At 39.1% G+C, this 27,188-nt stretch overlaps 1 protein-coding gene and 1 long non-coding RNA gene across 4 annotated transcripts in view; one reads left to right on the top strand and one right to left on the bottom strand.

The window, feature by feature from the left end:
* Positions 1–1,204: 1,204 nt before the first annotated feature.
* ZNF770 (zinc finger protein 770) lies at positions 1,205–11,029 on the bottom strand. 3 transcript variants are annotated; one of them, XM_030844126.2, is made up of 3 exons: positions 10,938–11,023; positions 8,134–8,189; positions 1,205–6,892 (listed from the first exon to the last, which is right to left on the bottom strand). In XM_030844126.2, the coding sequence occupies exon 3, from the start codon at positions 6,834–6,836 to the stop codon at positions 4,755–4,757; it is 2,082 nt and encodes a 693-aa protein (XP_030699986.1). In that variant the 5' UTR covers positions 6,837–6,892; positions 8,134–8,189; positions 10,938–11,023; the 3' UTR covers positions 1,205–4,754. The 3 variants fall into 3 exon arrangements, with proteins under 3 accessions (XP_030699986.1, XP_030699985.1, XP_060150475.1); XM_030844125.2 differs by lacking the exon at positions 8,134–8,189 and having other exon boundaries at positions 10,938–11,029; XM_060294492.1 differs by lacking the exon at positions 8,134–8,189 and having other exon boundaries at positions 10,910–11,012.
* Positions 11,030–11,098: 69 nt separating this feature from the next.
* LOC115845904 (uncharacterized) overlaps positions 11,099–27,188 on the top strand; it is a 143,901-nt gene continuing 127,811 nt past the window's right edge. Inside the window, exons 1-2 of the long non-coding RNA XR_004036692.2 lie at positions 11,099–11,311; positions 12,036–12,104. This is a non-coding gene — a long non-coding RNA (uncharacterized lncRNA). The remainder of the gene's footprint in view (positions 11,312–12,035; positions 12,105–27,188) is intronic.

The following is a 27,188-nucleotide window of genomic DNA, read 5'->3' as shown; positions in this document are numbered from 1 at the left end:
ACAATGCCTACTACAATGATCATTGATAGAACAGCTCCCAAGAGGTGGTGAGGAAAACACTAGGTAAAAAAGGGCTTAGAAGCTAATGAACGAAAAGGCAATGGAGGAAGTAGGTGTAATGAATTTTCAATATCTCCGACCCTAAAAGGCAAAGAGTAAAATATAACAGTAACCAAAATAATAGGTAAAACTAAAGTTATTTGGCCCAACTCCTCTCTCTTTTTAAGCTTGGTGTAGTGGAAATTTTGACTGCCTATCCATTCCTCCCTTCTTTCCAAATGCAACTTCAAATTTGACCAGTATTTGTATTATCTTCAGGCAACCTTGTGCTTGAAGGAAGTAGGCTGAGGTCTAGGTCCAGCTCCACATAATTCTATCTCCTTTGTCAGTGGTTGGTTCAGGAATGTGGCTGTGAAGCAATTCTGGCAGGTGAGAGAGGTAATGTTCACTGTAGACTTCTAGGAAACTTATCTTTGTTCTTGGGGGAGTTTCTGGGTCTCTCATTCACTCACTGTCCCACCCTCCCCCCATGAAGGAAGCATGGAGTCCTAATTGCAAACAAAGCATCCTAAAACCATAAGGAAAATAAACTTGTCATTGTGAAAGGCAGAGCAGATGGAAGGAACCAGAATCAACTATATGATTTAACAACCCTAGGGTTTATCTAGTTGCTGGACTTCAAGTCGTATAAGCCAATAAGGTCCCCATTGCAAGAAGCAGTTTGAGTCAGGCATTCTGCTACTTGCAGCCAAAATCATCATAACTGAATAAGGAACACATGAAATTTTCTTTAAGGAACCAACGAGAGGGAAAAACTAAAAACACCAGAAAAAAGAAGGGACTGATGATGAAGCTCCCAGAAGGAGAGAGAGCAAGGAAAAGCTAGCTTCAGAAAAGTGGAAGAATATTATTATTCTGAGATACATGAGAAAAGTAAGGAGTAAAGATAGACATTTTTGAGGGAAGAGGAGGGAAGTTTAGAAAGTTTTGGATTGGCTTTGATCACAACATCTTAGAAGGCAAACTCATTCCAAGAATGAATGAAAGGCTCTAAATGAAATTATAGATTTACAGAGAAGGTAAGAGTTTGTAATAATGACTTCATTCATTTCTTCCTTTATACATTCAGTATATATTTGAGGAGGTAAAAACATTACAGATAACTGCTTTATACTTTATGTATAAAACATAAAATCATGCATTCTCTTGCTTTCCAGAAAAATGTAGTTTAGCTCAATGGTTCTCAAAGTATAGTTTCAATATAGCAATAACAGCTAACCTGTATAAATGCAAATTTTCAGGCCCAACTCCAAATATTGAATCAGAAATTCTGAGGGTGTAGCTCAGCAATCTATGCTTTTAACAAGCCCTCTAGATGATTCTAGTGCACACTAAAGTTTGAAAACCACTAGTCAACAGTGACGATTAATAGAGTTATGAACAAAAAGCAGTGGGAGCACAGGGAATAGAGTGCTAGGGTAAATCAAAAAGGCTTCCAGAGGAAGCAGCGTTTAAGCTTAAACTTCAAAGAATGAATAGAAGTTAGCCGATATAGATGCAAAGTATTACATGTTCCATATTTTTTAATAATACCATTGTACCACTTTTCTTTTTCAGTTATCTTTTTTCCTCTAATAGAATTTTGTTCTCTAATAGAATAGTGCTAATAGAATTCTAGCAGTTAGCCCTGAAATTCTAAGCTCTTCTAACTGGCAATAGGAGAAATCTCAACAAGAAAGGAATTAAATGTGTCCTTTCACTGCTTCTAAAGAGCAGATATTCTGCATGAAACAGCCCTTGACAATTCACTTCTAACAAAGGATTCTTATAAGATATGCAGACTTCAAACACTGGTGCTATCCCTTAAAAATGTCTATAATTCTCATTGGTTATCTCACATAACGTAAATTGAAATCTGTTTTCTGCAAATTAAACACTTTAGTTTTCTTCCATAATCATGGACTAAAAACAAATAAAATCTGGCTCAACTAAATCTCTTCTTTGAATACAGTATGAGTTTGTATCTAATTTAAATTAATACTACATAGATAAGATGGAAGCGGGAATAACATGTATTGGATGAACTAATTTTATGTTTCTTTAGTACAAATCTGGGAGGCCAAGGAGGAAGATAAATGGATAAGCAGATAGATCATGTGACATGCAATGGAGTTAACATATCCATTTGTAGGTTATAAGGAGCTATCAAAGAAACTTAACATGAACAAGGAAGTAAACGATTAACTATCCATGTAGCAAGCTCAGAAGGTAGAAGGTAGACTGGAGTGGGCCCAGGAAAGTGTCTGGCAATCAGTACCTTGTTCCTGTATTATGTGATTTTCCCTTTTAAAAAAGTTCAAACTGTGTAATTTGAAACTTTATTTTTAAAATATTCTAAAATTTGAATTTTTCAAGAATCACCATCTACTTTCCTTCAACACACATTTTGTCCTAATAGGCCCTATTGCAGTACAAAACAAGAAGCAATAATTTCACTAACTCAACCAAACTACTTCAGTAAATAATCATGCTACAGCCTGGAATTGCCCAAACAAAAATTCTTCTAATTTTCTTTACAGATATTTAAAAGTTTATTTTTTTCAGAAAACCAAAGCAATTGATTCAACAATAATAACAGTTCTAGCATGCAGCAAGTCATCATTTAACATCTAATGTTTAAACTTCTTATCATGGATGTATACAGTTTATCATGGATGTATACAGTTTATTTTCATTCCTATAAAGTTTCCACAGCTTGTAGTGATAATAAAAGTAAATAAGTATTTCGTTACAGGTACTTCAAATAGCACTACAGTACCTCTTCGACAAAATTTTTACAATATTCCAACTTTCAATATGAAACAGCTTAAAAAGGCATGGGCCAAAAAAAAAATGTATAGTAGTATCACTTAGGCAAATAAAGTCTAATAATCATACAAGCACAACACTGTTAGGATTCTCCTGTTAGGGTTGGGAAAGGAGTATATGAGACATTTACTTCAAATAAAATTACATAAATAGCTTAGGAAAATTCCCAAATATATAATTTCAGACATATTAAACCCTTGAACCTTTATTCTTGGAAAACATGAACTAGTTATCCCTTGCTTTTATGTAATGGATGTGTTCTTAAATAGTTCTGTGTAAAGCAAATTTTATAAAACATCACCTTGTTTGCACTGGAGGAACACATCTCAAGGAAACATAAGAGAAATTATTCTTTAAAACACGATTCTCCTGCACATTTGTACATCGTTGGGCTTTTATCTGTACTGTTAAGTTTAATCTCTATGAATTAAACCCAAGTTTCTCAAAATTCACTTGTAAAAGCAGACTGACTTCTCCTCCCCCCCCCCACAAAGACAATTATTACAGTACAATGTAAAATTGTTCCTTTATCCATTCTCAGTAGAGGGCTTGTCACTACATATATCTGAGAGTGCTAGGATAAATACCCACCTGTTCTTTTCACCTTAGAAAGAGAATGGTTATTTTCTCTTATTGCTAGGAAATGTCATTCTTAAAGATTTTATTAAAAATGGCAAATGTGAAGGACAATGTGTGATTACAAGCCTTTTACAGTTTGATTAAATATTCCCCAAATCATGACAGTACTGTTTAGAATGATACTCGCAATTCCATAAGCATCTTATTCCTATATGGGATTACCTTACTAACTAAAATAACAATTTACTAATGATCAAAATAACATTCTTTAGCATTAGAATCTTGCAAAAAAACAGGAATAAAAAATAGAACTAGACCTAGTCACTGCCGTTTGATCAAACTTAATAGAATATTTAGTTTAGTCATAGGACCACTCAAAGAGGTATTAAAAGAAAGTTTTGCTAAGGTGAATGTAAAAGTCTTATGGAGATGCAGATCTACAGGTGAGTCTTAAGTCTACAACTACTGCTATCAATCATTAATAAGCATGTAGGTGAATTGCATTCATTCCTCTGAAAAGATGGCACTGCGTACATATCATCAAAAAGATTATGGCACTTGAACATTATTCCTGACAAATAAACATGGTAAATGTATACAGGTGCATCCTAGCCTCTCTCCTACTTGTACATTTTGGGGGTAAAGATAACAGCAGGCTGGGCAAAAAACCAATTCAAATCACCTATAGAATAGGTAAGCTACCGGAGTCCTAAGAATAAACAGCTTGGAAAAGAACAATGAAAATAATGCTATTATTTTCTCATCCACTTTCACTTTTATTGCCTTTATATTTTTTAGCTTATAAGAAAAAATTTTGCGATGGAATTTGAACCATAGGTGTAAAACACATGAAATAATATAGTGGGGCTATCTGTAGTGGCCAAAACCCAATTTTTGCCTCTCAGTCTTTTGAGCATATATAAAAGGAGATGGTGTGTCTTAAGGAATAATTCCTTTAAAAATGAGGCTGAATTATTTGTACTACATCATGGATTTACAACATTTTCAATACAGCCAAAGTGTATGTTAAAATAAAACAAATACTTGCTTTATGGCATCAAATCATGTTCTTCCCCCTAAAAATTAATTTGGCTGTTCCTAAAACATATTACATTTCTATGTATCTTACCTCTGACTATGCAGACAAGCAACTGCCTATGAAATCATTCAATCTAATGCAGGCCTTTTGATAAAAATACATTATAAATGATAGAGGCTAAAGAGCAAGGTCACCAGAAAGACCACACATGTGTTGGTGGGTCTGTCAATTACATAACTGAATTTAAGACAACCATTTTCTCTTGTGGTCATTCCTTAAAGTGAGTAAGTTGATGTCTCTTCCAGTGAGGAGCCTGTCTGAATGTTTTGCCACAAACTGAGCATTCGAATGGCTTCTGCCCTGCATGAATTAGATAGTGTCTTTCTAGTTTAGATGGGGATCTAAAACTTTTAGAACAAACACTGCATTGGTAAAGAAGGCCATCATTCCTCTCAGTACGCCCTGAATAACTACAACAATGACTATGATGGCTCTGCTCTGATTCCAGAAGTGCACTAGAGAGACAGGGCTGCCTGTTCCTATAGGGGGTACCAAGAATGAAATCCTCTGATTCTGCCTTCACTTTTATTTCTGATGTTTGATCTGACTCTGAGACCTCGTATTTTTGAAAACCAAGAGTCTGACATTGCTGGGAAGCACTATAGTTAACATTATCACCTTGATGAATGAAAAGTTTGTTCAAATTTTCCAATTCTACTTGGCAAAGAGATTTTCTATATGGAATCTTATCAATATGAGTTAATTTATGTCTTTTCAGGTGAGCTGACTGTCTAAAAGATTTCCCACAAACATTACAGCCAAAAGGCCTCTGTCCAGTATGAATTAAATAGTGTCTTTGTAGTTTAGATACAGAAGGAAACACTTTCTCACATTTGTCACAAGGACACATCTTATGTCCAGTATAGATGTTTTCATTTGTAACTGAAAAACCACACTGAAGCACTTCACAGTTTTCAAAGAATTCCTCACCTGATGAACCATAGATAGATACATCTTTATTATTCACAGAATTATCCATAGTTAACATGTTCTCTGGTGTAAGAATACCTTTTACGTTTTTTCCCATATTTTGGCTCTGGAAGTGCTTTTGCCAAGAAAATGGCAAAGTCAACGTTTTCTTCTTTTTATTGCCAACTGTCTTATATGTTCCATGCTTGCCAAGAGAACCCATAAATGTTCTCTGGGTTTGTTCAGGGCTCTGCTCACCGGAAATAAGTTCACAATTTTTCAAGAAACTGTTTTTAAATACTTTTTTCTCAGATCGAAAATTATCTAATTTTTTACCCCCAGCTCGTTTAAGCTTAGCCAAGATTTTTTTAACAATGGTTTTATAGTTGTAGCTTCTTTTGAGCCTGCTTGGAATTTTGCCACTTCTGGCAGGAAAACACTTGTGTCCATTGAGAATCTGCTCTGATTCAAAACATTCTTCACACTCTGGACATTGAAAAGGGACAATATAAATAGAGTGGACATCAAGTTGATTATTCTCCTCAGATTCACGTATATCACCATTTTCAAAACTATCCTGCTTTGCATTTAACTTATTAGGCAGGGGCCCTGATTCTGGACTCTTCACCTTTAATGAAAGAGTCTGAAAAGTCTTATTCCTGGCATGGATTTGTTTATGCTTCAGCAGTTTGCTTTGAATCTTAAATCCTTTTTGACAAAAACAACATTGAAAAGGTCTTTCCTCTGAATGTGTGAGTTGGTGGATTTTTAAGTGAGTTGACTGTCGAAAAGATTTACTGCACAGGGCACATTTAAAAGGCCTCTGACCAGTATGAATAAGTGCGTGCCTATCAAGTTTTGACTGTGAGGGGAACAGCTTGCCACAGATTGTACACGCGTGAATGTTCTTTTTTTTCTTTGTAGGGCTGTGTGTAGGATCAGACTTGGAGCACGAGTGTAATGCCCATCTCTCCTCTGTGGTAAGAGCATGATACATTCCATACACTGGCTTTTCTTGCTTGGCCTCCAGCAGTCTTCTGACCTGTTTAACATCATTCTGGTAAGTTTCATTGTGAAGCTGTTGGTGTTTCACGAATGTCTTCAGATTCTTAAAGTGGCGTGGACAAATACTACATTTAAAAGGCAGATTATGAGTTAGTTGATGTCGTTCCAGATGAACTAGTTGTCTAAAGGTTTTATGACACACATCACATTCAAATGGCTTTTGACCAGTATGAATGAGATAATGCCTCGCTAATTTTGAGGGTGTTTCAAAATGCTTGAAGCAAATATTGCAAATATATGGCCTGTTTCTAGGTAGTTTGTTGGCTACTACACACTGTTGAATCTTTAGCATTTTAAAATTGGTTTCAGCCATCATATTCTTCAGTGATATACTCTGATGAGCTCCATAGTGTTCTTACACTCCACAGATGTCTAAAAATTAAAAATAAAAATGTATTAATTAAAAATTACTTATTCATATGAAAAGAAATAATTTAACCTGTTCTTTGGCTAAAGGTATTAAAGGCAATAGGGAACCTCAACTCTTCCTGTGTCTAAAAGTAAGTTAGGGCTTCCCTGGTGGCGCAGTGGTTGACAGTCCACCTGCCAATGCAGGGGACACGAGTTCGTGCCCCGGTCCGGGAGGATACCACATGCCACGGAACGACTGGGCCCGTGAGCCATGGCCGCTGAGCCTGCGCGTCCAGAGCCTGTGCTCCGCAACGGGAGAGGCCACAACAGTGAGAGGCCCGCTTAGATACTTTAGAATCATTAAACTAATTTCACTCATACAGAGAAATGAGAAGTCTTTAAAAGAAATACTTAAAAATGTATATAATTTTAAGCTATATTTCTAATTAATTGAGATGATACATTAAAAGGGGACTGAGTTGAATTTCTTAACATTAAATAAATCTTTTAATTCCAATTTTCCTAGTCCACTATTAAGTAGATTTGTCATTTTTCAAAAATTGGGCTAGAAAGATAAAGAGTGTAAGAAATAAAATATAATACTAAAATTAAGACATATCTGCATTCAATTATAGCATACCTTGGACATGATCTGAGAATGGAATGTTTTAGTTATCAAAATTCCTAGCCACATCATTAGCAATATTTACTCTCAGTTACTTCTTTGGACCAACAAAGATAACATAAACAACTGGGAGAAAATGTCCCAGAAAACCTGGATTCTAGTCCCGGATTTGCCATCATATGAACTTGGTGGCAAGAAGAAGGAAATATAGATTCCTCATCTCTAAATCAGGGAAAATGCCTCCTGGCCTGCCTACCACATTGAGTTGTTGGGAGAATCAATGGAGATAATGCACCTAAATGTGCTGGAAAACTGAAGCAATGTATAAATGTAAGGTATTATTTAGCTCAACACTAATCAGATTTAAAAACTTTATCCTTATCTACTTAATATCATTTTTAGGGTTTCTAACTAAGAGATAAACACACTAAACAAACATTTCTTTTTATTTCTCCTTTCCACTTTGTTGTAGAAGTCCTAAAAGACAAGTACAAAGGCAATGAGGTTGACACACCGGCTACTTATATACTTATCTATGGCTAAGTAATTGAAAGTCTGAGTGTAGTTTACTTTTCAGGCAGTAGAATAAAAAGGTCATTTTGGTCTCAGTTAATATAGGACACATGCAAAAGCTTACCAGGAACTTTCTCAAAGCCAATTTTCTTCTCATTCTTCGTCTTCTACTGCATTTTCCTTAAATAAGGAAGCCAGAGATTAAAAAAAGCTGTGCCAGCTCTCTAATGTTGTATCTTCTAGTTGAGATCAGAGAGTTGATAAATCTACCAGAAACTCAGTGTTCTTTTGTCAGATGATTTAGTGAATATCCAACATATATGCTGTGTGCTATTATCTATTTTCTCCTAGAAGACACCTTAAACACAAAATCACAAACACACCCACTGTGGTTCTCTTCAGGAATCTGATTTAAAAACAGAAAAAAAAAATTCATTTATTGTGCAAATTATCTTCTAATTGTTTTATCATAGTGGTTTTCAAATGGCATGTCACTACCCATTAGTGGATTGTGCAATCACTTTAGTGGGTCATGCTCAGCACTTTTGTTTAATAGAGTAGAAAATATCAGATTGCATAACATATGGTAAGGATAAATCTGTTTTGTGAAACTTCGATAGGAGGAGGTAAGAACCTGTGAAACCTGTTCCTGGCATACCTCCTTACACACTAGACAGAGGAACCTACAACAAATCAATCACTTTATTCAAAGTGGCAAGTAATCTATTAAGTAAGATTGGGGCCCATAGGATGAGACAGGATTACTAAGGATTATTAATTTTCTTCAACTGACCCATATAACCCCAAAATATTTACCAGAAAAATCTAATTAGAGGCCAAAGGTAATATGCCACACAAATAATCTGACTGCAAGCCACTATATTAATTTATAAAATATACCATATAACCCAGATATCCACGTTAGCAACAATCAGCTGTTGATGCTATTACTATGCACTTTCACAACACTGAGTTAGAGAAATTACAGGTGAATGTACTCCAAATCCCTAAAATGCTAACACAGCAGCAGTTACGAGGATTAAAATTAAGTGAATTGCCAAGAACTTGGCAATTTATTTAATTCCCGTCAGGCAAAATCAGGTGTTGAGGTGTCAATTAGGACAATGAGCCAAACTGCAAGTAATAATCAAGTCTTTATTCACTTACTGCCACAGTGCAAGCAAGAGGCTAAAAAAGTACTGGTTCCCCAGTGGTCGATTAAATGGAACACTAGGTGAGGGTTAGGTGGATGCAATGCACAATCATCTCTCTGCAAAGGAGGCTGGAACAAAAAGTTTCTGCCTCTTTATGGACCTGTGGGCCAGGGGAGGAGGAAGGAAGAGCTACAAGTGGAATGGTCCTGGGTCAAAATGGAGAAAAGTACCTCAGTCAAGGCTGCCCCCTCCACCTTCCCTCTCTTTGCAATAAGGAGGTATTGGTGGAGGCACCTGGGAAGTACCTCGGCCAAGGCCCTCAGAATGGAAGTACCTGAGCCAGGAATGCAATACAGTATGAGCATGGCTAGTGGGAGGGAAGGGGTGAGTCCTTGACTGCAACTCCCTCCAGAAAACTGCAGTGCACTGGCCATGCCCAAGTCTGGTGTGGCAAGAGCAGCTTCCCCCGAAGAGGCCAGCCAGGCAAAGCCACGCAATTGTCTATGGTCGGGCCTGAAAGATCACACATAGGATTCTGGCCTGTAGCCAGGGTCCTCAGCTCCTATTGTGTATTTCTTCTTTCCTTTAATAGTTTCTTTGGAACACTTGAAAAAAATCCCACACTAGAACCACACACATGACAACCATTTCTGATTATAACAGGAATTGACTACCTATAGTTACTGTGCCAAAAAGAGACTATGGCTTATCAACTAACACTAGCACTAAGACCGGATACTATTGTCAGTTGCGTCCACACCATGTGGGAAAGCACTTACTGGAAGCCCTATATTGTTAGAATCACCGGTGGCAAGCAGTGATCTCATCTGCTATTTATAAGTGACAGCTAAGGGATCCCCAAGCTCTAAATGCAGTCCCACGCGTACTTAAGCATATGCACAGTAATTTGATAGAACTCCAAATCCCACTTCTACTGATTTCTCTGTGTTCTCAAATGACCTTTTTTGTCGGTCATATTTCAAAAACAAATCCAACAGCGTGTAATTTTTCCTATGTTAAAGTGAAAATAAAAGATGGTAAATCTCAATGGGTCAACCCCCAGATTACCCTGACTACAGCAAGATACACTCCGTTATAAAACTGTGAAGACTGATCTCAAAAAATTCCAACGATACTTCAAGGCCGAAAGCCTGTTGGTTTTCCAGTCTTCACAACACCATTAAAACGAGGTGAGGATATCACAAAAGTAAATGAACAAGAAACACAAGAACTGAGAGAAAGTTAGAGAACTTTCAGTTACGGAATAACCTCTGGCGACATTTTTCACAGCCTTCCCTCTCTGTAGCTTCTTCTGCCCCACTTCCCCCGGCCCCCTCTCTTGACCTTGAACCCTCACCTCTTCCTCTCAGAGGGATTGCACAGGACACAGACCCTGACAACTGGCCCTCGCCCTAATTGCCCACAACCAGTAAGCACCTAGGAGTCGAGCCAGACTTCAGAGACTGCAAAATCCCACACCAGGAAAGTAAAGGCAAGGATGAAAACTGCTTTGGCCACAGAGAGGGGGAAAAATGCCACATGTGATACGACCCACTGCAGGGGAAAGTATCGTTTTTTGCAATTCCTTTCAGAGATTCCCGCTCCCCATGAGCTGCAGTCAGAAGGCGGGGATGTGGGAAAAGCAAAGGAGCTGAGGTCGTGGCGCCCCCGTTCTGGGTCCCCGGGCACCTTGGAGGGACCGAGGCAGGCCCGACCTTTCCCGGGGGGGGTCGCTCCACCTCACACCTGGGTTCTTGATATCCTCCTCACGCACCTGGAGCTGGCACGGGCCCGCGAGCCGCGCATCTCAAGGCCCAGGAGCCGCGAAGGCAGCGCGCACACGTCCTCAGGGCCGGCGCGGCGACGGGCTGAGTGCGCAGGCGCGGAGCTCGGAAGCGCCGCCGGACGCGGTCCGACTGGAAACAGGCTCCCTCCAACCCAGGGCCGCAGTCGCGTCGGCTAGCCTGCGAGTCTCAGAGGAAAAAGGGGCTCCAGAAGTGCGTGCCCCGGGCCGCTCACCCGGCCCTGCAATTGTGGGAAGAAGAGAATAGAGGAGTGAAGAAGGGTGCATTTTCCATCTCACCTCAGTCCTCGGCTAGGAAAACCACATAGCCCTGACCAGTGGGCTCAAGGCCCTGCTGGAAACTGGTGAGCCTGCGTTCAGAGACCACTCTTCTAGTCCTCTCTAATGTCAGAGGGCCCATGGTAAACAAAACGCCATGTATCAGGGCCTTTCTGTGCCAGCCCTGTCCTGGGCACTCGGACGTTGTCAGAATATAGCGCAGGGGTCAGGGACATGGGCTTTGCGGTCAGGCATACCTGGGCTCCACTCACAGCTCTACCAATATCCTGATAGCCCCGGAACTTCTTAGCTTCTTTGAGCTTCATTCCGTCAGTATATTTTAGTTGTCTACAATGTACAAAGCCCTGTGCTCAGCTTCTGAGTTTCTTCAGATTTCTCTGACAGATGAAATGGATGTAAAGTGCTCAACATAGTGCCCAGTGCATAATAAACTCCCATATAGCTATCATTTATTAATTACTATTTTCGAATTAAATATAACAACTTTATGAAGTGATAGGATACCATTTTAAAATGAGGAAAATGAGACAGACGTTAAGGAACTTAACTTTGCCCAGCTGATAAATGATGGAGGTGGGATCTGAACACAGGTAGTCCTGCGCTTTTAATTCACTACTGCTTCTCAGATTGTGGATATGTCAACATTTTATGTAGACACAATTAAGGGTTAAATGTTTAGTGCAGTTACAAACTAGGGTGGCACATTATTACTGAATAAGATGCTTGAGTATGTACTGAAGATTTTAAGTACAGAAGACATTAGAGAAGAATTTATTGTGGTTTTTGCAGGTTCTGAGTGTATATGTCTCAGCTTGAGATGAGAAAATGAGAACAAGTAACAAGCATATTTTTTCAACTGTAAGTATCTTTTTACATTACTTTTCAAGGACCATTGAAAACAAAAATTGTTATTTCTGATGTTGGTATATGCGCCTCTGTTTAAAAAGGGAGAAGTTGGGCCAATGAAAAGTCTATTTTCCATGTGATAACATGAGGAAATGGCTAATAGGAAATAAGCTTTTGCTTCTCACGAAACAACCTTGGAAGAGTCACATTTGGGAAAGGTTGAAACCCTTTCTTTCAACAGAAACAGAGACGGAGAGAGGAGGGGAAAAGCTTTATGTATCCTGAGTGCTAATCCCAGGGTGGGGATGCGGATTATTCAGAGTTGCTTCATTCTGCAGCTTCTCTTGGAAGCTCAGCTCAGTCAAACCAAGGAAACAGTTGCACCCATCACCAGCCACATAAGTCCTTAGGAGAGATATGCAGATCATGAGAGACTGTTACCTGAGGTTGGGGACCAATGGAGGGTGCATTACCTGCAAAACAGGTAGGCCTTTGCACCAAGAGCCTGAATATGGAGTGAGGAACACAAGTGGATAAGCTGTTATAAGATAGGCCACAAACCCTATCTTATAACCTCCCCCATTTACCCTGAGAGCTATCTCAGGAACTTTCTGGTAAAAAAAAAAAAGGAGAAATTACTGTGAATAAGAGTCATCTGGAAGATTTCATTGAATAGGTGGGATTTGATTTGAACAGGGACTTAGTAATAGGTACAATATGAATAATAGAAAATGTGGGACAGGATAGAACATTGTAGGGAGATATGGTAGTAGTGACAAGGAAAACTAAAGGAATGGGTTGGTATACATTTGGGTTAGTATCTTACCTCTGCAACTTACTAGTGTGTGCCCTTAAAAGTTATTTAACCTTTTTAAACCTTATTTTCCTCATCTTTAAAATAAGGATATAATCAGTCATTCATTTATTCAATGGCATATCATGTACCAAGCACAAAGGAGTCACTGCTAAGTACATACAAATGAAAGTGAGGCCCTTGATTTCAGTGAAGTTTTCAGCTCAACATACAAAGAAGTACAATATGATAAGAGAAGTTACGTACAGGGAAGGAGAGAGAAGCAGGAATATCTAAATCTTCCTGGAGGCTTCAGGTAGAACTGGTTTTTGGGTTGAGGTTTTAATGATCCACGCACCCATCCATCCTACATATATTTTATGAAGCACTTTCTGTGTGCCAAGCCCGATTCTAGGTAATGGAGATAGTAGTGGACAAATTAAAAAGTCAAAAATCCCTGTCTACCTAGAGATTATAGTTGATGTTTTATATATGCCTACTGAGGGTTACAGACAATAAGTTACATAAGTAAAGTACATAATATGTTCGATATTGAAAGAACTGAGGAGAGAAAATAAGTATAGGAGAGGGCTATGAAAATTTGGGGGGAGAGGGCTTGCTGGCATTCTAGTAGATGGCCAGGGGTGACCTTTCTGAGAAGTTCTGTGATTTTTAAGTTGAGGCCTGATAGAAAGAGGGAACCATGCTCATGCTCCATGTTTAGAGAACCCACTGCTCACCAGGCACTTTGCAAGAAGCTGGGAAAGGCCTTAAATGCTTTGCAAAGGTTTTTGTCTTCTTTTTTTGTTGTTGTTATAAATTTATTTATTTTATTTATTTATTTTTGGCTGTGTTGGGTCTTCGCTGCTGTGCGTGGGCTTTCTCTAGTTGCGGCGAGCGGGGGCTACTCTTCGTTGTAGTGTGTGGGCTTCTCGTTGTAGTGGCTTCTCATTGCGGAGCACGGGCTCTAGGCGCACGGGCTTCAGTAGTTGTGGCGTGCGGGCTCAGTAGTTGTGGCTCACGGACTCTAGAGCACAGGCTCAGTAGTTGTGGTGTGCGGGCTTAGTTGCTCCGCGGCATGTGGGATCTTCCCGGACCAGGGATCAAACCTGTGTCCCCTGCATTGGCAGGTGGATTCTCAACCACTGCGCCACCAGGGAAGCCCCTCTTCTTCTTTTTTAATCCAGTAGGCAATGGAAAATTATTGAAGAATCTTGATCATAGGTAGGGCATGCTTAGATTTGTGTCTTAGAAAACTCACTCCGAAGTTATATGGATAATGAAATGGAGGAGGCAAAATTAGAATAGCCATGCTGTCATCTGGGGGCTTCCTCCTTGAATATCTGGTTAACTTAGGTGAAAATCTAATTCTGTGGCATGTGACAGTCTTCATGATACCTGTGAGTTCTCACAGCTTGCTCCTAGTGTGTGTCTGTCCTCTGTAGTCCTTAACCTTTAGGGCTATCTCTATATTCAAACCATTGAATATAGAACTTATTCATCAAGTTCTAGAAAAACACTCACTCATAGTTGTCTGTGTGTGTGTGTGTGTGTGAGTGTGTATGTGTGTGTGTGTGTGTCTAAATACTTTACTGAAGATTTAGGAGTCACTATGGGATGGGGCTTCAACTGAAAGTATGTGGGGCCTTGGGAGCAAGTCAACCGGTACCAAGCGCATTCAACATAATTGCATTTGAAAGGAGTTCACACTTTCAGCATCTGTCATGCCTTTTGGAATATTTTAAAGACAAATTTTGAAACTGAGTTTTTCTTTTTAATTTAAGTAGAGTTGATTTACATATTATATTAGTTTCAGGTATATAGTGTGGTGATTCAGTATTTTTACAGATTATACTCCATTAAGAGTTATTACAAGATAATGGCTAGAATTCCCTGTGCTATACATATATTCTTGTTGCTTATCTATTTTATACATAGTAGTTTGTGTCTCTTAATCCTATACCCCTAGTTTGCCCCTCCCTTCTTCCTCTCCCCTTTTGTAACCACTAGTTTGTTTTCTATATCTGTAAGTCTATTTCTGTTTTGCATATACGTTCATTTGTATTATTTCCTAGATTCCACATATAAGTGACTTCATACAGTATTTGTCTTTCTCTGTCTGACTTATTTCAGTAAGCATAATATTCTGTAGGTCCATTCATGTTGCTGCAAATGGTGGAATTTCATTCTTTTTTTAATGGCTGATTAGTATTCCATTGTGTGTACATGTGTGTGTGTATATATATGTGTGTGTGTGTATATATTTTATATATATATATGCCACATCTTCTTTATTCATTTATCTTTTCATGGCACTTGGGTTGCTTCCATGTCTTGGCTATTGTAAATAGTGCTGCTATGATCATTGGGGTGTATGTATCTTTTCGAAGTATGGTTTTCTCTGGGTATATGCCCAGGAGTGGGATTGCTGGATCATATGGTAGTTCTATTTTTAGTTTTTTAAGGAACCTCCATACTGTTCTCCATAGTGGCTGTACCAATTTACATTCCTACCAGCAGTGTAAGAGGGTTCCCTTTTCTCCACACCTTGTCCAGTATTTACTGTTTGTACACATTTTGGTGATGGCTGCTTGTTTTTATCCAATGACAGACAGAATCTCAATCTTAATTTCAATCCCTCCCTCTCTCTCTGTTCTCTTGTGGTTACTCTCTTGCCTCCTTTTAATTAACTATTAGAAAACCTTGAATTTGAACCTTGTTTTTCCTGTAGGTAGAATGTGTTACCCAGGGTTTTCAGAACCTTAACTGGATAGCATGGTGAATATTTGTTTGAAGACATTTTTGCAACCCAGTTGTCCTCCTGTCATAAATTTGATTCTTGTGCCTGTCTCCTTGACTTTGATGTGTATGCCATGACCAAGCTTGTATCTCAGTCACTATCTTGGACTTTTAAGGGTAAGTCTAGTCAATTCTCAAAGCTTTTCTTATTTTTTTTGAATTTGCCTTGCAGTTAGTTCAGGTGTTGGTTTTATTTGACTTTATAGTTCTTCTCAGAAATTTTAAATCATTAAGCTCTACAAAATTTATGCGGTCAAGGACATGATCTGTCTTGGTCACCTCTGCATCCTCAGAGTCCAAAGCAGTACCAGGCATGTAACAGATGCACAGCAGATATTTGTTAATAAATGAATGCATGCCTGAATATTTACACAAAACTTTGGTGGGTTTTCTTAATTTTGTATTGGACTTTAAAAATTATTTCACTTTAAATTTGTGTTCTCTAAGAAAAAGCCAGAAATTGAATTTTAAAAGAAGATATTTGATTATACACAATTCTTCTTCTTTTGCTTTTATATAAAAAAATAAAAATACCAAGTACCTTCTTTATTTCTTTTAAAACCTGAAATTCTGTATCCCCCAAGAATCTCTCTCTAAGCTTTTTTTCTATTTTAAATATAGTAGGATGTATATGTCAATCCTAATTTCCCAGTTTATTCCCCCCTTCCCCCCCAGTAACCATAGGTTTGTTTTCTACATCTGTAACTCTATTTCTTTTCTGTAAATAAATTCATTTGTACCATTTCCTAAGATTCCACATATAAATATCATATAATGTTTGTCTTTCTCTGTCTGACTTACTTCACTCAGTATGACAATCTCTCGGTCCATCCATGTTGCTGCAAAGGGCATTATTTCATTCTTTTTTATGTCTGAGTAGTAGTCCATTGTATATATATACCACATCTTCTTTGTCTGCTCCTCTGTTGATGGACATTTAGGTTATTTCCATGTCTTGGCTATTGTAAATAGTGCTGCAATGAACATTGGGGTGCATGTATCTTTTTGAATTATGGTTTTCTCCAGATATATACCCAGGAGTGGAATTGCTGAATCATATGCTAATTCTCTTTTTTCAGTCTTTTGAGGAGCCTCCATACTGTTTTCCATAATGGTTGCACCAATTTACATTCCCATCAACAGTGTAGGAGGGTTCCCTTTTCTCTACATCCTCTCCAACATTTATTATTTGTAGACTTTTTGATGATAGCCATTCTGACAGGTGTGAAATGATATCTCATTGTTGCTTTTATTTGCATTTTTCTAATAATCAGGGATGTTGAGCATCTTTACATGTCATTATTAGCCATCTGTATGTCTTCTTCAGAAAAATGTCTATTCAGATCTGCTCATTTGTTGATTGGGTTGTTTGTTTTTTTGATATTGAGTAGTATGAGCTGTTTATATATTTAGGATATTAACTCCTTGTCAGTCATATTATTTGCAAATATTTTTCCCATTGAGTTTTTTTTTATTTATTTACTTTGTTTTTGGCTGCGTTGGGCCTTCCTTGCTGTGCGCGGGCTTTCTCTAGTTTCAGGGAGCAGCGGCTACTCTTCATTGTGGTGGGCAGGCTTCTCATTGTGGTGGCTTCTCTTGTTGCAGAGCATGGGCTCTAGGCGCACGGGCTTCAGTAGTTGTGGCACGTGGGCTCAGTAGTTGTGGCGCACAGGCTTAGTTGCCCTGTGGCATATGGGGTCTTCCCGGACCAGGGCTCGAACCTGCATTGGCAGGTGGATTCTTAACCACTGCACCACCAGGGAAGCCCCCACATTGAGCTTTAATGCTTGTTGAAGCCTGTTCCTGCCCCCCCAGTGACTGGCCTAGCAGAGAGCTTACATCTACTGTTTTCATCCCACCTCTTATCTTTCCTCTCTCCTCTTCCTCCTCCTTCTGTGGAGCAACCAATAAAACCATCTGGTCACCTGCAACTAATCTACCAAAATCTGTATCCCTCAGGTGTCAGTTTCTACTCCCAATTATCAAAGAATTTTTTTTTATTATTGAAGTACAGTTGACTTACAATATTAGTTTCAGGTGTATAGCATAATAATTTGATATTTTTATAGATTATATTCCATACAAAGTTATTATAAAATATTGACTATATTCCCTATGCTGTATATTACATCCTTGTAACTTACTTATTTTATACCTAGTAGTTTGTACCTCTTATCCCCTTCACCTGTTTTGCCCCTCTTCCCATCACTGCCGCCTCTGGTAATAACTAGTTTATTCTCTGTATCTGTGCGTCTGTTTCTGTTTTGTTATAATTGTTCCTTTGTTTTATTTTTTAGATTCCACATATAAATGAAAACATACAGTATTTGTACACTCTACGTCAATCCATGTTGTCACAAATGGCAAAATTTGATTCTTTTATGGCTGGGTAATATTCCATTGTATACATATACCACATCTTCATCCATTCATCAGTTGGTGGACACTTGGGTTGCTTCCATATCTTGGCTATAGTAAATAATGCTGCTATGAACATTGGGTGCATACATCTTTTTGAATTCGTGTTTTTCAAAGAATTTTTCTAACAAAGACAGCTCTCCCTTTCTAAGGTGAATAAAATCTCTTTCTCATCATATAGTTCTAAGAGGATTTTTGGTGAATAAAATCTTCTCCTCCTCATCATGTATTTCCTTGAGGAAAATATTTGCCATATCTGTATATTTTGCTACATGGCTTCTGAGGGAAGGGTGGCAGTGGCTGGGGTTGGGGAGTGGTCATTTGGGATCAGAAGGTAAAACGTAGTAGAGCTGTATTTTACTTAAGTAGTTGGACCACCTCCAACTCATAGGCTAGTATCGATCTCCTAAAGCGTTGCTGGAAATTTTCTCGAAAGCTCCATTGGTGATAATGCCTATTGGATTTCTGGGTCTAGTTAGGTAGCACCATCCTACCCCACTCTCTATATGTTGGTTCAAATTCAGTAGCACTGGGGTTCTAGAGTTACCCTAAAAGCAGGCAGGATTCCCAAAATAGGACTTTGACCACATTTGTTCACCCTTAAGTCAGGGCTGACCACTGGACCGTCATTGACTATGGAGACCCCTCCAACTATTATAATACCAGGGTCTAGGCTAGCCAAGGAGGGAAGGCAGAACTATGGTATCTACCAAGCTTTTTTGTTTATGGTGTCAGAAGAGCTTGATGCTATGACCTTTCTCCTGTTTCTGGATCTTAATTTCTGGAGGACTGTTCTTCTCACAAGCACATTCCACCAAAAAACACCCATCTTCACAAGAGTGGGAACATATGGAGGTATTTCTCTTCTTAGCCTCCACCCCCAAGTGGTGCTGTGGATGGTAAAACTGTCGCCAGCGGCTGCTAGATTCCAGGGGCAAATATGTAAGATATTACTGATGTCTTGTTTAGGACTGACTTCCCAGCTAGGTAAAAATTCAGTAGTCATGGTTTGTGTTTAAGGCCCAGGGATTTTTCTAGCATGTTCTCTGATCCAAAGTAAGGAAGTCACTTACTCCGTAATGAGGGGACTTTGGTGTTAGAAATCTGAACTTGGGTGACTGAGCTCCACCCTCTGCTCGGCTGGATTTGTACCCTTATTTCTAACCCTGAACAGTTCCCTTTCTTCCTCCCCTTGAATAACTTCTTTAAGAGCAAGGAGTGGGAAGGATAACTCACAATTTCACAGGGAGTTCTGAGCTTCTCCTGTGATGTTTTGCTTTAAAATCCTCCTACAGCAACTTTCTTCAACAAGCCTGAGTTTTCTAAACTGCTTTCTAATAGCAACGTGGAATGCTTTGTGGCAAAAGCTGCTTAAGTTTTAACACAAGCGCAAAGGTCATTTCTCCTTCCAGCTGTTACATTGTCAAAAATCTGACTTACAAATCCAGGCAGTTTACCACATTTTTAAGTATTGTTAAGCAGTCAGCTACCCAGTGTACCCCAAGGGGTGCATTGGAAGCTTTGTGATCACATAAATTCCTAATTCTGGATCCTGCAAACTTTAATTATTGTCCACATCCCAACTGTCATTTCTCTAATAGTTCAGGGAATGTAAAAATCCTCCTTTCTTCACTACCTGAAAATGTCTAAATTTCTTGTGGCATGTAGCATTTACTAGGGGTCCTGATAGTCAGTCCCAAGTTCAGATCTCTGAAGGATCCTGTCCCAGTAGAAGAAGCAGGCATGGTAGGAATCTTTCATTAGACCTGTAATGAGTTGCATTGTGTCCCCTAAAAAGACATGTTCAAGTCCTAACCCCAGGAACTGTGAATGGTACTTTATTTGGAACTAGGGTCTCTCCAGATATAATGAATTGTTTTGATATGAAATCATCCTGGGTCTAAGGTAAACCCTAAATCCAGTGATGATTAGCCTTTTAAGAAAAGGACACAGAGAGACACATAGACACACAGTAGAAGGCCATGTGAAGATGGAGACAGTAAAGACCTCCATGTGTTTAAGGAACAAGTAGAAGGCTCAGGAATGGTGCTCAAGGAGGAAGTGGTACAAAATGAATGAGCTCAGAGAATGGTAGGGGTCAGATCCTGTGCAGCCTTGTAAACTATGGTAAAGAGTTTGGATTTTATTCTAGATGTAGGGGAAAGCATTTGAAAGGCTTTAAGAAGAAAAACTGGTCTGTTTTGAATTTTTAAGTGATATCTATTGCTGCTATGTTGTAGTTAAGTGAAGGTTTGGGGAGGATTTGTATGGTGTCAAATTAGCTAAAACTGAGTTATGTTTCCCAGAATTCCCTTCCCTGCATGGTTCAGGGGTAGTGAGCCTCACAAGGAGCATTTTGTATGCTATTTGGAAGGCAGAAAGGAAGCAGTAGCCTATTGCTTTTACACTTGGAAGGTCAGAGCAGGGCACAAGACCCCACTGCAATGCACCCACATTGCTGTAATCTGCTGGCTCACCTTACTGGCCTGGGACAACATCTGGCTCACAAGTCCTGCCAGATTTTCTCCTTCAGCCTGGCTCAGCCCTGGGCCAGGATCATATTTAGCTCCATGACTAAGGGCGTCAGCTTCTCCAGCGGGACACATACCCTCATCAAAGTTGGAGGCTCAGAGGTTGTGAGAGAATGACAGTAATTCCGAGTCTATCTTTGTAGGTTCAAGTCTGTTCTCACAGGTTCCAGTTGATCCTCACATCTCCCTCTTTATATTCATCATCCCTTTAAGTGCCAGAGTCTGGGGCTGGCACGTACACTGTTTAATCAGCTTCCACAGTTGTAAGGTCAAAGCCCTATAACAAATTCATACGCATATGTATATGTGTGTGTGTGTGTGTGTGTGTGTATGTATTTACATATATGTGTATTTTATATATTTATATAAATTTTGTAGTTTTTATACTTATATAAAAGATTATAGGGGCTTCCCTGGTGGCGCAGTGGTTGAGAGTCCGCCTGCTGATGCAGGGGACGTGGGTTCGTGCCCCGGTCCGGGAGGATCCCACGTGCCGCGGAGTGGCTGGCCCATGAGCCATGGCCACTGAGCCTGTGCATCCGGAGCCTGTGCCCCGCAACGGGAGAGGCCACAGCAGTGAGAGGCCCACGTACCACAAAAAAAAAAAAGATTATAGTATATTTATATAAATGTATTAATTTTAAAATATGATATATATTATATATTTAAATATACTGTATTTGAAATATGTATTTGAAATATGTTTTATTATATTTAAATATTTATTACATATAAAAATATTTTAATATATATTTGTTTTATATATGCATGTGTGTGTGTGTGTATGTGCATCCATCCTTGTGGTTCTGCTTCTCTGATTGAACACCACTGAAGCAGGGGCAAAAGTGAAAGCAGGTGCACTTGTTAAGTGGCCAATACCATTTAGTCCAGAACCAGAGATACAGAGATATCGTTATGGAGATGGAGAGAGGTGTACTAATTTAAGAATTGTTTTGGATGTTGTATTAGGGTTCTTTAGAAAAACAGAACTGATTGGATGTTTAGAGAGAGAGAGAGAAAAGAAAAAAATTTATTATAAGGAATTGGCTCATGTAATTATGGAGGCTGAGAAGTCCCAAGATCTGCAGTTGAGAAGCTGGAGACACAGCAGAGCTGATGGTGCAGTTCTGGTTTGAGTCTGAAGGCCTGAAAACCAGGAGAGCTGATAGTGTAAATTCCAGTATGAAAGCTGGTGGACTCAAGACCGGAGAAGAGCCAATGTTTCAGTTTGAGTCTAAAGGCAAGAAAGCACTGATGTATCACCTCAAATAGTCAGACAGAAGGAGTTCCCTCTTACTAATTTTAGTTCTATTCAGGCCCTCAACTGATTGCACGAGGCCCACCAGCATTAGGGAGGGCAATCTGTTTTACTCAGTCTGCTGATTCAAATGTTAATCTCATCCAGAAGCACTCTCACAGACATACCCAGATAATGTTTAACCAAAGTCTGAGTACCCTGTGGCCCAGTCAGATAGACACACAAACTTAACTATCACAGAGGTAGAACTTACAAAATGTATGGATCTATATTGGATGCAGGTCTGGCCTCATGTGCAGTTGTACCAGGCCCCATACTTAGAAGGACTCCACAGTTGGTTTAATGCTTTGCTGTTGCTCTCTTGAAATTCTTGATAATTTTTCAACAAGAGTCGCTGCATTTTCATTTTTCACTGGGCCCCACGTATTGTGTAGCTGGTCCTGATGGATGTGAGGAGGGAGGGGAATAAAAGGTTTAAGGATTACACTTGGGTTTTTGGATTAAATGACTAGGTAGATGGTAGTGCATTGGAGGTGGAAATTGACAGAGAGCTCAAGAATTTTGATTTGAACATGTTAACGTAGAGCTGCCTCTTAGACATTGTGGTAAGATATTTGTTGATTGCTTCCCCAGCATTCATTTCCCTCTTCCTGATTCCTAGCTAGACCTTGTTTCGCAGCCTTGTGGCTAGGGTTTGATTGGCTCTAGTTCCAGCCATCCACACGCTGTCCTGGCATGGCAGTCTCTGCCATATAGGGGCAAAGTAATCAACTAAGCTATATAAACTACTGGTGCTGTTTGTAATTCCCTTTAACCATAGACTAAAGAATAAGGAGAAGACTGATTATTTGAGAAGGAGAGGCAGAGTCTGCAGAAATCAAGCCTAAAGTTTTCTCAATTTCAGGTCGTGTATAATTGTGGGAAAAACTCCTTGTTTTCCCCAATATCTGTCTTTGCCATCTTCCTCCTTTGTTAGCTGAGCTCCTGTTAAAAAGACTACATTTCCTTACCTTCCATGCAGCTAAGTATAGCCTTGTGATGATATTCTGTTTAATGGGCTGTAGGGGACATTGTGTGTGTAATTCCTCCTCCCTTCTTCCTTTCAACTGTCTAGAATTTATATGCATTGACAGGAATCTCAGTAGTAGGTAGCAGAAAAGAACCCTGGTCCTTTGACATCCTGAAGCCATGCCAGTTCTGGACTTCCTACTTCTTGTCTGTTACAAGAGAGCTAAAACTATCTTATTGAAGATAAGATTACTATCCACCACTATTTTCGATTTCTGTCACATGTAGCCAGTGTTAATCCTAAATGATACAGTGTCCATATAATTAACTCCTTTTCTTTCAAGGGCACCTAAATGAATGCTGGCTTGATGCAAACAAGAGTCTAATTAGAACAATTTTTTTTCCTTAGTCAGACCTGTGTATATTTTCTACATACACACCAAAAAAAAAAAAAAAGAAAGAAAGAAAGAAAGAAAAAAATCCTTTTACCCAATCCATATTTTGCTTTGACTTTTAAGTCATAGAAGAATTATAGATACTTTACCAGGATCTATTATTAAAAGCACTGCTACTTTCTCTAGGGAAGCAACAATTGATCCACATTTTCCTGGCACTAGCTCACAGTTCATAAACCCTTGTTTAAAATTAATGCAAATCATTAAACAACACAGAAAAAAAATCTTTTAAAATTACACAGTACAAGCTGCCTTCTGAGAGACTGGAAGAAGTGAGTTTACATGTAATCTCAGATAAGGTGACCAAATATTCTAAATTGGCTAAGACAGCCCCAACTCCCAGATTGCCCGCTGCTCTGGTTTCTGTGTCAGCACACGTCTTGTGGTTCTAGCCAGATGTCATCCAGCTTTAGGACAGGAATTCCTCTCCCTGCTCAGGAGATCAAATAACTGAAAATGGGGAGAAACAAACTGAAAGTATAAATGGCAAAAAACTAAAGCATGGTTACAATATTTTGGTTCTTTGTTTGACAAAGTGTGGAAGCACTTGTCAATGAATACTGTTTAGTTTGGTGTCTTTCACACTGTGTATTGCATGACCCATTTCTAGGGTGTGATTGATATTTTTAAAAAGTGATATGGACTACAATAGGCTAGAAAATGCCAGAGTGCATTGCACATACTAAGGATGAGTATTTTTCAGAAATTTCTGTTTGTGTTTTGTCTGTGAGTCTTTGGTACAAGAGGGTGAATAAATGAAATTTAAAACCACTAAATTTTAGTTATTTATGACTGCACTCCCCAATGTTTCTTGAATCATACAGCAATATTAAGAAATGTTAAGCCTTCCATTCATCATATATTTAACCTATGTAACAGTAACAGTACTTATGAGTCCATCACTTCCTTGGGTGGGGTTTTCCCTTCAAGTCCCAGACTCACATAAGTTTTCCAAGGCTGTTCCAGGGACTTTACAAGTGTCCAGGACTATTGGATGAGGTGCTGTCTACAGGGGATTGGTCAGTGGATAGTTCACTCTTGAAGTTCACTGGAAGTTCACATGGTGTTTAAAGACTAAATTGAAGTTAGCCAATTGGGCAAGGAGAGAATGGCATTCCAGGTAGAAGGAGCAGTATATATTAAACAGAAGAAAGAAATAGTAGATTGTATGTGTTCACAGCATCTTACATATAATTTTGAAACCCAAGAAGTTCTAAAAGCTGAAAGCTTTTCCTTAATCCATTAGGCAGGAAAACCTGACTCAATCTGAACTCATTGGTGTGCTGGTCAGGGACCCATCAGGAAACAGATGGTATTCTCAAATTGGGATCGTTGAAAGAGGATTTAATAAAGAGACTCATTCAAAGGTGTGGGGGGAGTGCTGGCACAGGGATAGGAATGTGATAGTGGGACAGGAGAGTTGTGATCCCGAGACACACGTCCCTAGGAGACGAGAGGAGAGAGTGGTTCTTGGAGGCCAGAAGGAAGGAGTCATGGGAAGAAGACTGCCTAAAGAGCACCTGCTTCCAGATGACTGTCCTTCAGGAGAGGGAAACATCCCAGGCTCCTGGATAGCCTGCTGGGCTCCCCACTGGCTGTATCCCATTAGAAACCTGGGGGCAGTGGAGTGTGGGGCTGAAGCGCAGATAGGTCAGTTTCCCAGGCACAGAGCAGGTGCAAAAGGGCGGATTATAGATCTGGAGGAAGCAAGGGAAGTGGCTCAGTGGCAAAACCAGACCCCAACCGACTGAGGCCATTTGTGGCCTTATTACACTTAATGTGAATATTCTAGGTTTGCTGCAGAAACATTTATGTGTTTGATACGAGTTGATGCCTTAGATCATCTGGGGTGTTATGTAACATATATACATATACATCTATCTATCTATCTATGCATGGGATTACCTGTTGAAAATCTAAAAAGTTATGAATTCTGAAATGCTTGTGGCCTCTGGGGTTTCTGTTAAGAGCATACCTACAAACAGTAAACTGGAGACATTTCCATATGGCTAGAAGATTTTGTACGTGGGGAGTTAGAAGGCAGGAGAGGAGGCTGGAAAAGTGGACTGGAGCCATGACAGAAAGAGGCTTTTATGTCAGGCCAAGAGTGTGGACTTGGTTGTAAATGGCGGGGATCGATAATAAAGACTTTTAAAGGGGATGACAAGGTTATGCATGTGTTTTACAAAGATCACTCTGGCTATAATGCACAGACTGGGTTGTACTCTCCAGGGCAGCAGAGCATATGATGGCCTGGGTTTGGCGTTTCTCTCATATCTCAGAGTAGAGAAGGAGCAGGGGAGGGAGGCAGGGAGGGGTGAAAGGCTGGCTCTAGTGACTCACAACTGCACAGATGACACTTGAACAGAATGTGGAAGAATCAGAGAAACACCTGCTGGGGATCAGAAGAGGACACTATAACAATTTCAGATGTCATGTTCAGCACCGCTTAGTAAGCTGCTTAACAAGGCTTTTGCCAGCATTGCAGATATATTTCATTGCTCGTCAACCAAGAGAGATACTGTTCCCTTGCTTTTTTGGATCATATATTCTTCTTAAGAGAAATGAATAGGGACCCACAGGCGTTAAGTGGCAGTAATTACCCAGTGAGCCTGTGATAGAATCTGGACTAGTCTTCTAACTCTGGGCCGTGTTGTTTTTATCACAGCACACTGCCATCCAGTCAGTCTGCAATATGGTGATGGTCCACATAAATGTGTACTTGAGTTTCTAAAAAGAAAATATAGAAGTAAAAGACTAGTGCATTAACTATTGACTTATCAGTCTTTGGAAGGTATAATTTTTTCCTCTTCAAGTTTTAATGAAAATAAAACCTCAAAATCTATAGCATTAAGCAAAATAAAAGTCTAGTAAAGCTAGCACAGTAGTTTATGCATAATTATGGAAAAACTGGTACACAAAGTGATTATATATCATGGCTCACTTTGTCAAACTTATTACACAGTTTATTTATAATTGATTCTTAATCTTTCTCAAATTGTTTAATGGTTTCCATATGCTTGCTTGTGTTTTAATTCATGTGCATTTAGTGAATCTCACCTACCACAAGCAAGTGAAAGTCTATAAAATAAAAATTTATCTCCTTTTCGCCACTACCCCTCCCCGTTCAACACTTTCTCCAGGGATAACCACTCTTAAGAGGTGTGTTCTATTTTTTCAGGTTTGTATCCAAACCTGCCTATATGTTACAGACATACAAAACCAAATGTTTCTTATGTTGTTTTCCCACAAAAATGGCATAATACCATGACACTGTTCTGCAACTTGCTTTTTTCACTTGATATGTTACATATATATTCATGTAAATATTAATGATTGCTTTGTGTTCTATTGCAAGGATTTTCTTTAATTTAACCATTCTGTAACTGATGGTAAATAGGCTCTTTTAAAGTTTTTATTATGACAAATAATCCTTCAGATTAACATCCTTGTACTACTTCTTAGTTGTAAATGCTTGAAAGACCTTGCTCTCTAAGGTCTTTGGCCAAAGTATATATTTTGTAGGAACTGATAACCTCTTTTTTCTTAAACCTTCTCTTGGAAGTCATTCATATTAACCTATAAACACAGCAACAAAAAGCCATTTTATTGAATTTTAGGCAAATGATAAAAGTGACTAAGAGGTTTTAGATCCGGTAGACACCATTAATATCTTGCTATTTTCTCCTTTAGCTCACTAATCTCAGTTTCTTAAGCAAGGTCATTCTGGAGATTACTCTTAAAAAATTCTTCTTTGGAGTTTACTTCATCATATCTTTTATCTTAAGAACATCTAAGAGGAACAAACCTGAGAAAGAATCTCCAGGTTAAAGA

Source organism: Globicephala melas, chromosome 2 (genome assembly GCF_963455315.2).
Source record: "Globicephala melas chromosome 2, mGloMel1.2, whole genome shotgun sequence".
Classification (NCBI taxonomy): Eukaryota; Metazoa; Chordata; class Mammalia; order Artiodactyla; family Delphinidae; genus Globicephala; species Globicephala melas.
The sequence above is the reverse complement of the archived record's forward strand: the minus strand, read 5'-3'. Positions and strand labels throughout refer to the sequence as shown.